Source organism: Sinocyclocheilus anshuiensis, unplaced genomic scaffold (assembly GCF_001515605.1).
Source record: "Sinocyclocheilus anshuiensis isolate Anshui unplaced genomic scaffold, SAMN03320099.WGS_v1.1 scaffold328, whole genome shotgun sequence".
In the NCBI taxonomy this organism is placed as follows: Eukaryota; Metazoa; Chordata; class Actinopteri; order Cypriniformes; family Cyprinidae; genus Sinocyclocheilus; species Sinocyclocheilus anshuiensis.
Genome location: NW_015558621.1, coordinates 1,948,748 through 1,960,872, shown reverse-complemented (window position 1 = coordinate 1,960,872; position 12,125 = coordinate 1,948,748). Strand labels below are relative to the sequence as shown.

Sequence of the window (12,125 nt, the reverse complement as noted above, 5' to 3'; positions counted from 1 at the left end):
TGCACTCAAGGATAGTTTGAAAAAGGAATCAATTAAAAAACAAAATATTGTTTAGAAAGTTAATTACTCTTTATTAATTAGTTAATTAATTAATTAGTTTGAATGCACAACACATGCTTTTAGTAAACAATACATAAATAGGTGACTTTTAATAAAATTTCCTTTGAAATGTACTACAATCAACATCATCATCAAAAATAAATTCCCCTTTGTCACAGCTTTTATGAAAATCCAAATTTACTGATTTACTGATATAATTTCCCATTTTTATCCAAGCTTTAAAAAAGATACAGCAATTTTCTTTCTATTAGTAATACTAGAAAATAAAAAAACATGGTACAATTACTCACCTACACATTATACTTGTGTCCGAGAGGCGTTTTTTAAGGAAACTGGTGGCAATGGGGGAAGCGTTTGCTGTGTTTTTAAACAGAAGGGGGAATTCCCACATAGTGAAAGGCCCTGATATTTTTTTTTAGCTCAAAAGTGGGACCTGGTGTGCATCCAGGAACTTGAGACTGTTTAGCTAAGTGTTACCAGACAACAGATATATTTAATAGTAACATAGCATATTTTGACTGTTTACAATGCCATAAATAGGAGTGAAGGATTACTGCATCAAATTATTTATAGCAACTTCATAAATCAGCAGTTTAATGCCTGATATTGAGTTAGAGGACTATAATACGCCATCAGTCTACATGTATTTGCCTCGAAATTGTTCCATAAATAAAGCTCAGCGAAGAAGAAAGTTCATAAAACGGGTATAATTGCATTTTGGTCATCTTTCAAAAGTTTTTAAACCATAAAAAGTCATCACGGTTACATGCACAAAAAGTGCACTGATAAAAAACCTTACATTTCTTAAATGCAAAAATGCATGCAGCTTTTGCAAAATCAACAGAAAGCACACTTAGAAATGCACTCATGTTGTTTAAGTTTTGTCTGCATAGTAACCTTTTGTTACCTCTGACATTAAGCATCTCACAACGCCCTGGATAGTTCAGTTTTGTCTTGCTTTTGCATGTGCAACTGTTCACACACAGTCAAAAATATCATTATGATCATGTATTTGATGTTTTGTTCTGAATTTAACAATGCTATTGCTATTGCAGACATCATCGATGGTGACTGGGATGTTGGTCTACTTGCAGGGGATTTCCTAGCCCCACAAGCTTTTTTTCTTCTTTCCTCTTTTAACTAAAGATGGCCTGACAACAGCTGCGCTCACACAAAGACACGTCTGCACACACACACAAACAGACGCGTGTATGCACACATACACATAGCTGCAGACAAGAGTATAATGAATTGATGGTTTGAAGGCTCGTTTTTGACATAGGAAGGCTGTTGCACGGAAAAAGACCCATCAATGCTTCTACTCACACCCTGAAATCAGCAGATAACAATACTGTTGCTGTCTGCTATCTGGGAAGCCTCTCTTGAAACTGGTGCGAAGCCCAAGAGAACAGAAAATGTGTTGAAATACAAAAAAAAAAAAAAAAAGAACTCTTCAAAATGGCACATGATATGTAATTAAGGTGTGATGTGCATCGAGAAATCCAATAAAAGCAATGTATTCAGGGCAGACACTTATGTATGTATCAAGTCCTATGTTTTTTCTCTCCATTTTTAGAACGTCATTATGCTTTTTTTAATCAACGTCATAATGCATAATTTATCTTTTGAAAAGTAAATGAAATCTACCGAACATCAAATATCACATTTACCATCTGCAGTTTATAACCAGATATTTCCTTTTCAGAGTTGCATAGATTACAACAGGAGGGAATTTCCTTATGTGGTGCATGCGTCTGTAATGTAAATAAAGTTAATGACTGATCTGGGTGAATCAGCTATTCAGACCACTAATGAAAATAAGGACGTGAGAAACATCCTCTGCCGAAATAAATACTGGATGTTTTAGGCCAGTGGTTTTAAATTTTTTGTGACTGAAAAATGGATCAAAGGGTAACGAACATCAGTTGAAAATGCAATTAATTAAATGCAACTACTTATATAATAATCATGCACAGATATAAAAGAGCAAAATAAATATGCTTAACTTTTAAAAAGTAGGAAATGTTTGTCCTGTATCTTCTGTTGTCAACAGAAAATTAATTTGTCACCTGTAATTAAAAAAAAATACACAGAATAAAAAAAGATATGACCCATTCTACATAAAAATATGATTTTTCTATAAGGGAGCATAAACAACAATTTGGGAATTATTGGCTGCTGAGATCATGAAAACATCATTAAATGCCTGTTCACATAATAATTAACAATAACTATGATAGTGTCCACAATGTTCTGTTTATTATAAGCACACACTCTAAAAAATGCTGGGTTAAATACAACCCAGTGCTGGGTAAAATAGGGACAAACCCAGCAATTGGGCTGTTTTGACCCAGCGGTTGGGTTAAATGTTTAACCCAACCTTCTGGGTAGTAACCCAACCGCTGGGTCAAAACAACCCAATTGCTGGGCTTGTCCCTATTTTACCCAGCACTGGGTTGTATTTAACCCAGCATTTTTTAGAGTGCATGCTGCAGTTTTGTCGCCTGTTGCTTTAAATGCTCAAGAAAGCAGGATTGATTCTGACTGGCTGTCAATGTTTTTAGCATTCATCAGCTGGAAAAAAAATCATTCTGAAAGTGAGCAATATCTAGCGATATCTTTCATTCTGTGCTGTTATCATTATAGTTGTGGTGTAGACTCAAGTCTATTCTTTTAAATTTAGAACAATTTTTAAAACTATATCTTTCTCGCTAAAATTATCATCCATGGAGTGAATGGGCTTTAAAAAACTAATTTGTCAGTTTTCCTATGTAGCCTACAGTATGTCATAATATTAATCGCGTATAATATCAATAAGCCTATGCAAGTCATGAAAATACTAAAGGCGCGGTCGAAAGGTCCATTGTTTATTGTCAACAGTGTAATGACCAACTTAAACCTGTTGCAAAATCTGCATGGCAAAATATTCATGTGGATTCCTACTGAAAGCTTGCGTACGTGACCACACTTGAAGTCATTCATTTAATTTGTTTACTTTTGTGTGAAAAAAGTCAAAGTACGCACATCCAAAGCATCTTGGCCAGGTGCAAGATTTTGAAAAATTTCAGTCTTTGACCGAAACGTTGCCACTTTTAACCTTTTCTAAATAAAGGGAGAATAACAAGTGTGCAGATCTTTTGTATGGTCAACAATGTTGGTACTGTGTTCAGAAGGATATCACCACATTCTGTACTAGATTTAAAGCAACTTTTGGTATTAAAACACAACAACAATGGTGTCCATCTAACAACACAAACTCAAACACGATCACGTCTTTTATTTCTGGGGTGATCAATTTAAACAGGATGTTGGGTAACAAATAAAGCACTAGTAGTACGGTAACACCATAAAAAGTGCTTTTAACTGTAAAAAAAATGTGTTTCACGCACGATTTCAGAAAATGGGACAAGGTGTGGCTTCTGCATAGGACATTAGCTTTGGTAAAGGCATGGCAGCAGCAGCAGAGGGCACAAAGACTGTATGTCACTAGCAACTCACAAACAATGAATGGGAACACAGTGTACTGGTTACTTGGCATGAATATCCTGTTTGACACATCCCGGACGACAGACAATGTTCTAGTCCTCACCTCCACAGAGAATCAAAAGGGTTTTACGATAGTCTCCTGATGTGTCACCCTGAGAAAATAATATGATTTGGTCAGACGAAACATTTTGAAATAAAGCATCAAAAAACACACCCAATAATTTGGGAGTGTACATCATAATCATATCAGTGGAAGTTTTGTGTTGCATAATGATATTAAGTCATTATGAAATTCACTGCATTACCTAATTACTGAGCATTTAGTTTAAACTTGTACGAGAAGTGAGATCAACATATCACTTTCCTTCCTTCATAGTCTAAAGTGCATTTCCATGGAAATAATGTTTGCAAATGCAAATGAAAATGTTATGAAACCATGCAATTCTACAAAACAATAAATCTAATCAGGAAATCTTTTGACACACACCTTAAAAACACACAGAGACTGCAAGCATCTAAAAATAAATCATGCTGTTATTTTTTATATATGATTTGAATTTAAATGAAGCATCAGTTTGTTTCGCATACTGGCCCAACTAATAGCATAATAAGCCCCAAAAACAAGACATGAAATTTATAATTTAGTGTTGTTATTGATCTCTAAAGGGAGTTTTGACTACAGAGCCAGTATAGACCTGTTATTGAACACTTCCTGTCTCCATTCTCTCCACCAATCAGATTCAGCACACTGAGAGGAAGTCAAGCATGCAGGGGGAATTCCTAAACAGCTGAGTCGAGCGAGTACACTGCAGGAACCTGTCAAACACTCTGTTCCCCTCGACTTAACCAAAAGAGGATGTGCAACGCCTACAGTAAGACAAAACACAATATCTACACAACTCTCTTTTAAATTCACTAATGTCGGATCGCACCAGTAACCCATGCACAAATGCATGCAGTATGTATGAGAAGGAGCACACAACTTACAACGAGCGTCTCTACCTGGATGAATTCATGCAAAGAGGCGTCATGGGTCTCCTTGAACTCTTTGCGGATGTTGAAGAGGTCAATCTCGGAGCGGGACACCATGATACGGATGAGAGCCCTGTCGTCTGTTCCCAGGCCCTGCAGGGAAAGTCACAGTGCTTAGGAAACTCTGGCCTGACCGCTGATCTGTGCGATGCTTATGAAGCAAAGCATCAGCAATAGTGCAGATGCTCATCACAGGGCCTGTGACTCATAATCAAGCCTGAGAACCACAAAAACTAAGACCATAAAACATGTTTCATTCTATAATGAGCGGCTTACTCAGTAAAGCATGTTTTTAATCAGTGTCTGTAATTCATCACTCAGAGTAAAGGTTTTACTCAGAGACTTAATTGAGTCCTCAGTTCTGTTTTATTTCAGCATCAGCTCATATTTTTCCCTTATGAAATAGTAAGAGTGGGAGTAGTAAGAGCTATAAAATGATATTATTGAAATGTCTTCTAAACTCCAGACTACTGGAGTGTGATTACTGTTGTGTGAGAACAAGTATCTCCATTTGCTCCCACTTTCACTGGGAACATTGAAACACTTTCGATATTAAAGAAACCTGAGTTATGATTTTTTTTCTTGTTTTATAGTCACTTTGAGTTGACTGATGTCATGTTCTTGGCCTACATCAGCTGTTTGAGTTTGTTCCTCCTTCTCAGAGACAGATGTTGAGGGAAGTGTATTACGTAACAATGCACTTTTACCTTCATGGCTTTGTACAATCGGTCAGCAAAGTAAGATGGCTGATTCTTCACACTCCGCACTGGAAAATATACATGTTACTGCTATTTTTTAGATGACTGGAGTCATATGATTTTTTGTATGTAAAACATGTGATCATAAATGTCACTGCTTGCTGATGTAATTGTTAAAGGAGTCGTATCATACACCCCTTATAATATTAGAAAATAGACTCATAATTTAATCATTTGTTAGACTTTAAAACATCCTCTTCGCATGTATACAATGTCTGCAGCTTTGTTACAATTCACAACTTTCAAAACAATTTTATGGTCTTTGTCTACTGAAAGTTTTTTTCAGAAAGATGTTTCATCAGCTGAACAATCGGTATGTTGTTAAACAACAGTACAGACCATTGAATGCACTGTACTTCTATCACTCACAGCCTTAAATTAAATATGGTGCTACCCTGACTAAGTGTTGTTATTGTTAACTAAAACTAAATCTACAACTATAAAAAACTGTTTTGTTAATTGAAATAAAGCTAAACTAAAAAAATATATATATATAAAAACTACTAAAACTAAAACTGAAAAAATAATTAAAGCTAAATAGATATAAAAATTATAAAAGCACATAACAAAATGTACTAAAACTAAACCTACATTTAAATATGAATAAACACTATAATTGTATATATAGTTTAATTTAATTTCCTGATGCTTGGTCAAAAATCTTACCAATAGCAAACATGGCATTTTTAACATCTCCTGACATCTCCTTCTTTATGATCTGTTCGATATCTTTGTTGCTGCACCTCACAAATTCCTGAAACACTGGAGGGGATATAGCAAATGTTGGCTGAAGCGTCCATGAAAACATGTATTAGCATGTGTACCAGAAGCAAACATGAGTTTGCATTACCTCTCCTCAGGTGAGGAAAACTCCTCGTGCACAGAATACTCATGAACTTGTCCTCCAAGTCACCGGGGTCTGCATTGCATGCATCTGCCAATTCCTTAAATTGGACAAAAAAATGTAATCTTATTATAATACTCTGGCATTACCTTTATACTTGGTAAACAAAAGACAGTTGTGTTTTATGAGTATTTTACATTTACCTGGGCATCTTCTAAGGCCCTGGCCATGTCTGCTGGGTCCTCCTCACGGGCTCCCTGACAAACACCATCCGATTGAAGTAAAATATGAGTTCATAAAGCACAAAGTATGAACTGTGAGTCAGTGTTTGGATGCAAGAACTGTGTAGATGTACCTGTGCCAAAGATATCAGGATCCGTTTGAAATGCCCAGATGTATCTGATGTGATGGCGTCCTCCAAACTTTTTTTATAGGCTATGTAGAAGAAAGTTAATATATATGGATAGACATAAAGTGATGTATAGTCTATCTGTAAATAAATGATTGTTGAAACTGTAGTAAATACCCCATTACGAAGACTTTTTATCTCTGTTTAGCCTAGATAAATGGCCGCCTGCTGGACAATGTATTATTTAATTTACAGCAAGGGTTTTAGTTACCATTCTGATAGGCAGAACACATCTCCTGAATCTCCTGGTTGCTCCTAGTGACCAGGATCTCAATCAATGCATGTTCATCGGTCCCTGCACCCTAATAAAAAATGTAAAATACATCTATTTAAGCATAAACATAGCATTTCATACCAAATTGCTTTAAATTATTATATGTAAACATGCGCATATCACTAAAATACTGCTTTTGACTTCATTTTTACTAACCCAGTGAAACTCAACATGAAAGCAACACTGGCAAACAAACAGTCCTTGTAAAATGAGACTATCACCTCTGCTCTTGTTTGGACAGGTCACTGACCCCCAGTGAACAAATGAACACAGAGGTTAAAAAGCAAAAGCAGGTCGATCTGCTTAAATGATGAAACAGCCTTTTCTATGACTCAAATAAGATGTTTGTTTGGTTCCTCATGCCGTTACAATTTTATTCTCTGTACCTCCATGGCTTTCTTCATCATCTTAGCCTCAAACTCTGCTGGAGTCATCATGAGACCCAGGATGAGTCTTTGGAGGTTTTTGGACAGTTCTGATTTTAGGTCAGCCAAGAGATCCTGATGGAAAACAACTGTATAAATCAGCTAAATACCAAATGCATACACATTTACAGTAACCACAGTAATATACTCTGTTCAATTGAACAAAACTAGACAGGGCAGTGTCGTACCCGTCCCAAAAGAGATTTAAAAGTCTGTCTGATCTCCTGTCTCTGTGCATTGCTCCTGTGTGCCACAATGTCAATAATCGTATCTTCATCAGTTCCTGAAAAATAACAGGAAATCATATATTATATTTTGCAATTTTTAGGCTAATGCATGCTATTAACCATAACATACTGTGTTTTCACGCACCAAATCCCTTCATTGCTTTTCTCAGAGCTTGAGCATCACTCGCAGGGTCAAAATTTTGATACAGTCGCACAGTTCCTCTTAACTAGTGATGGATAAGAAAGACAAAATGATACACTTACACATTAAAAAGACATACACACATTGATAACATTGATCTATTAGTGCATATTTGTTAAACTTATTAACAGCAACATCACATCAGCAGCACAAGCACACATACGGACACACTGAGATCTGTGGGATTGGTGTGACACTGAACTGAGTGACTGGAAAAGTGTCACAGGAACTGGCAGCAAATCAAGACTCTGATTAGCAAATTGAGTGGCATTCGGATGCTATCTGTGCACAGACAAAAGCTCCGCTGTATGTTCAGGGTGCATGACACAGTTATCAACTCTAGCTTGGCCGGCGCAGAGGGTCATATAATGCATGCTGCTGAGAGAAAATGTGGGGGTCTCCAACCTGGACTTTGGTCATGGCGCTGATTTCCCACATCTTGTAGGCAATCTGTGCAGCCTCTGGGAAGAACTCCCCTGCCATACTGAAAAACAAACAGCTCTTTAGCCTTTTGTGCTGACAAAATAACAATGTGTGGATTGAGGGCTTGACAAAAACAAAATAGCTTCAATTCTTGATCTCTGGCCCTGGCTCAATTAAATCTGCAAGAACATCTAAATCATATAATACAGTAAATGTAAATATGGAGGTACTGTATATAAATACACCACTGTTCGAAAGTTTGGGGTCAGTAAAGATTTTCATTTAGCAAGGATGCATAACATTTTTTTTTTTGAAATATAATGTTACAAGAGATTTCTATTTCAAATTATTGCTATTCATCAAAGAATCCTAAAAAAAAATTATCATGACTTTCGCAAAAATATTAAGCAGCACAGCTGTTTTCAACATTGATATAATAATAAGAAATGTTTCTTGAGTACCAAATAAGCATAGTAGAATGATTTTCTAATCATATGACATTGTAGACTGGAGTAATGGCTGCTGAAACTTCAGCTATATTTCTATTAATTCAAATAGAAAATCTAATTTACTGTGTTTTTCATCAAATAAATGTAGCCTTGGTGAGCATAAGAGACTAACATAAGAAAAACATTAAAAAATACTTACTGACCTCAGACTTTTCAACAGTAGCATGCATTAAAAGAACATTTAAAGAAGGTATAGCTAGAAACTCATGTCTTTTTTCTATATATCTAAAACTGTGGATACTATAAATGTTGTCCTGTTTTATGATGGACCAATGTCTCCCTCTACTGATTGTTCATAGTTACTGCAAAACTGATCTAGAGAAGTTTGTGATTTCTGCACCACTAGAATCATTAAATGCAATGTACATAATAATGACTTAAGTTTTTGAGAGGAATCGGCCTTTGAATGGCTCACTTATAGTTATCTCTGCATATAAGCTAGGATTTTTAACATTTAAAAAATGACCCTTAAAAAAGCTTACTCATCATCTCCTCCACACAGTTTCAGCAGGGTGCGCTTGTAATCCCCGGATGTGTCATCCTGTTGGGTTAACACATGGCAAAATATATTATTTACTATTTTATTTACAGACACACACAACGTGCACCCTGTGGGTAACTTTAAAAAAATATGAGCCATCAATGTACGACATGAATAAACCATATTTGCTATGTAACTACACAACAAATGACAAACGCAATTATAAGGCCAAGGAGAAAAACCTCACTGTATTGGAAATGATTTCAAACAATAATAAATGTAACACACATGAATGTACTGACAGAATGCAGAAATGTCTGAATTCTGATGTGTTTGTGTATATGCACCTGAATCATATTGTACAGAGATTTCTCATAGCGCAGTCTGAAGCACTCTCTGATGTCCAGCATGTCAATCTCAGAGCGGGAGACCATGATGCGGATCAGAGTGTTATCAGCTGTGCCCAGACCCTGCAGACAGATGGGAAAAATGACAATGCATTGATTTAAGCCTTGAGAAATGCAATTTTAGCAATTCATTCTAGCAGGTAACACTACCTTCATGGATTTGTAAAGCCGTTTGGCGAAGAACATGGGCTTACTCCTGATGCACTGAACTATGGGAGATAAACAAAAAAGCAGATCTTAGAGAAAATGCAGCAGTGAGCTTTCAGGTATTGATTGCATGGTGCCAAAGCTTACCGACAGCCAACATCAGTCTTTCAAAGTCTCCAGAGAGCTCACTCTTAATACTGTCCTCAATGGACTTCTCAGCAATTTTCTGGTATTCATCAAATACTGAAAAACACAATTATTTATTTGCTGTTACGTCATACAGAATTTATCCATGTTACACTGGTTAATCCGAATATTGCAATGAATCTTAACCATTAATAATCTAAATTCATTAACAATCATAAAATTGCGCAGTGGTGCATCTTGCATAATCACACATCATTTAGGTCACTGCACAGTGGTTTTGTGTCAGGTTATTAAAAGCAGCAACCTGATGGTCAAATCTAATCGGCAGTGTGATGAGGAGTGCTACAGACACAGAAGAGAGACTGTGTAGTGGAGGAGGGGTGTTAGTCAGCAGAAATCTCTGTGTCCAGTGTGTGGCTGCGGTTCTCATACCCAACTGCAAATGGATCACACTTCGGTTTCCCAGCAGCATGATGAATTTGGCCTCGTCTGTGCCCCACTGTGCCTCTCCTGCGTCATACAGGTCCTACACAGTGAGATTACGCACAATCATTCTTTCAGGATGCAAGTCAGGAGGTCAAAAACACACTTGCTAAGTTGCATGGTAGGATATTCTAGTATGCTACATAGTTTTCCTGTTGCCTTTATGCACTAAAGAGACAAATAAATATGTAAATAAGCATAGAATATTCAGTTACATTTTATTTTCTTTATGTGGGAAGAAAGAGAGCGCAGAGTTATACAATCATTGTAAATAACATTTGACCACAGAAGGTCACAATCAACCAATCAGAATCAACGTAATACTGATTTGCACGTAGTATCATTTATCCAGTGATCTGTTTGAATCTGTTCTAAGTCTAATATTCACACTCACTTGAGCATCTTGCTCCACGAGGTCTTCACTTACAACATCATCTTCCTCTCTGGTCCCCTGAGAAACAAGACACAATTAACTTATACAGCTTCTGGATTTCCAAAAAAACAACAACATGAAGGTTTTAAAATCATAAATATCTAAACCTTTGATATATAAACATAAATCAACATATACATGATTTGACTCACCTGAAGCAAAACAACCAGCATCTTCTTAAAATGTCCAGATGTGTCCCCTATAACATCCTCTTCAAGGTCTCTGCCATATGCTGTAAACACAATCACAGAGTCAGGCTTTGCCTCAGTTCAGAAGAATCTCTGGTTTCTGGTTAACTTGTGTAAAAAAAAACCTCACCATCTTTGTATGCTGCCACCAGATTATGAATCTGCTCATTGGTTCTTGAAGCGAGAATTTCAATCAAACATTTCTCATCTGTTCCTGCTCCCTTTAAAGCAGAGCATGAAGGTCCATTACTGAGCGACACAATTCGCATATTCTGTCTCTTTAATTAGTATTTGTCTATTTGAAAAGGATAATGTACAGTCAGCTAGTATAATTATTCAGAGGGATAAGAGTGCAGTTACTTAAAAGACAGAGACATTACAGTATTGAATATGTATAAATATTGAAATTAAGTATTAATTATAAGTATTTAAGTATTGAAATTGAATATGTGTTCAAATGAGAGAAGATTATTGTGTCATATAGGATAGAGTTAGTATTGCAAACATTTTTCAAACCATGCAGTCTTTTGTTGTAACAAGGCATTTGCAGAAAGCAGTTAAAATCTGCAATAAACAGCAATTTAGGTTTAAACTCCCCATTAAGAGTTGAAACGAAGCAGGTTCTATATCTGTGATAAATACATATTAAATATATAAATCTATTTCTTTTCCAAAGGTATAGTCAGACATTTCTTCCATGTTTGTTTTCTATTACTGAAGTCCTGATTGGCTAAATCCTTTTAGATTTTTCACAGCCATACAGATCATGAAATGGTTAACACTCACTAAAGAAAGAACTGGCCTACCTATTGCCATTTAATTAGTTAAGGAAAATCACTTACCGAATCCTAACGATAGCAACAGCAAAATAGATTCACAGAACAAAACAGGCAGTAAATAACAGAATATAGCTGATATTGTAATTGGTATTTTAATGAATGATGCTTAGAGATGAGGTTGTAAGTCACTATTCTGTTCTATTTAGCTGATTGACAGATATAGTAAAGACCACACATCCTGTAGCCATTTTGTTATTATATTGAAAAAATAATTAAATATTAAGGACAGAATCAAATAATACAGCATAACACATCTCTCTAAATACAAGCCATGCATTTTAATAGTTCATTTCAGTGCAATTCCCTCAGCCACCCTTACGAAAAAGAAGTTTATTCAAGTGTGCTATTAGT

General features: G+C 36.0%; 1 protein-coding gene across 6 annotated transcripts in view; it reads right to left on the bottom strand.

The window, feature by feature from the left end:
• Nucleotides 1-2,914: 2,914 nt before the first annotated feature.
• Nucleotides 2,915-12,125, bottom strand: part of LOC107680661 (annexin A6-like) — a 14,949-nt gene continuing 5,738 nt past the window's right edge. The window contains exons 6-27 of one of the 6 annotated variants that reach the window (XR_001633172.1): nt 11,778-11,783; nt 11,066-11,156; nt 10,900-10,979; nt 10,709-10,765; nt 10,264-10,357; nt 9,832-9,927; nt 9,688-9,746; nt 9,478-9,600; nt 9,132-9,190; nt 8,123-8,201; nt 7,661-7,742; nt 7,477-7,571; nt 7,250-7,363; nt 6,801-6,891; nt 6,536-6,615; nt 6,384-6,437; nt 6,187-6,280; nt 6,003-6,098; nt 5,286-5,344; nt 4,534-4,671; nt 4,242-4,413; nt 3,658-3,698 (exon numbers count right to left, since the gene is read on the bottom strand). Coding sequence is in view for 4 of the 6 variants with exons in the window: in XM_016476661.1 (XP_016332147.1) it covers nt 3,639-3,698; nt 4,534-4,671; nt 5,286-5,344; nt 6,003-6,098; nt 6,187-6,280; nt 6,384-6,437; nt 6,536-6,615; nt 6,801-6,891; nt 7,250-7,363; nt 7,477-7,571; nt 7,661-7,742; nt 8,123-8,201; nt 9,132-9,190; nt 9,478-9,600; nt 9,688-9,746; nt 9,832-9,927; nt 10,264-10,357; nt 10,709-10,765; nt 10,900-10,979; nt 11,066-11,156; nt 11,778-11,783 (1,707 nt within the window). In the remaining 2 variants the exon portion in view is untranslated. Of the gene's footprint in view, nt 3,699-4,241; nt 4,414-4,533; nt 4,672-5,285; nt 5,345-6,002; nt 6,099-6,186; nt 6,281-6,383; nt 6,438-6,535; nt 6,616-6,800; nt 6,892-7,249; nt 7,364-7,476; nt 7,572-7,660; nt 7,743-8,122; nt 8,202-9,131; nt 9,191-9,477; nt 9,601-9,687; nt 9,747-9,831; nt 9,928-10,263; nt 10,358-10,708; nt 10,766-10,899; nt 10,980-11,065; nt 11,157-11,777; nt 11,784-12,125 lie in introns of all 6 variants that reach the window. The other 5 variants (XR_001633173.1, XM_016476661.1, XM_016476663.1 and 2 more) reach the window with 5 other exon arrangements.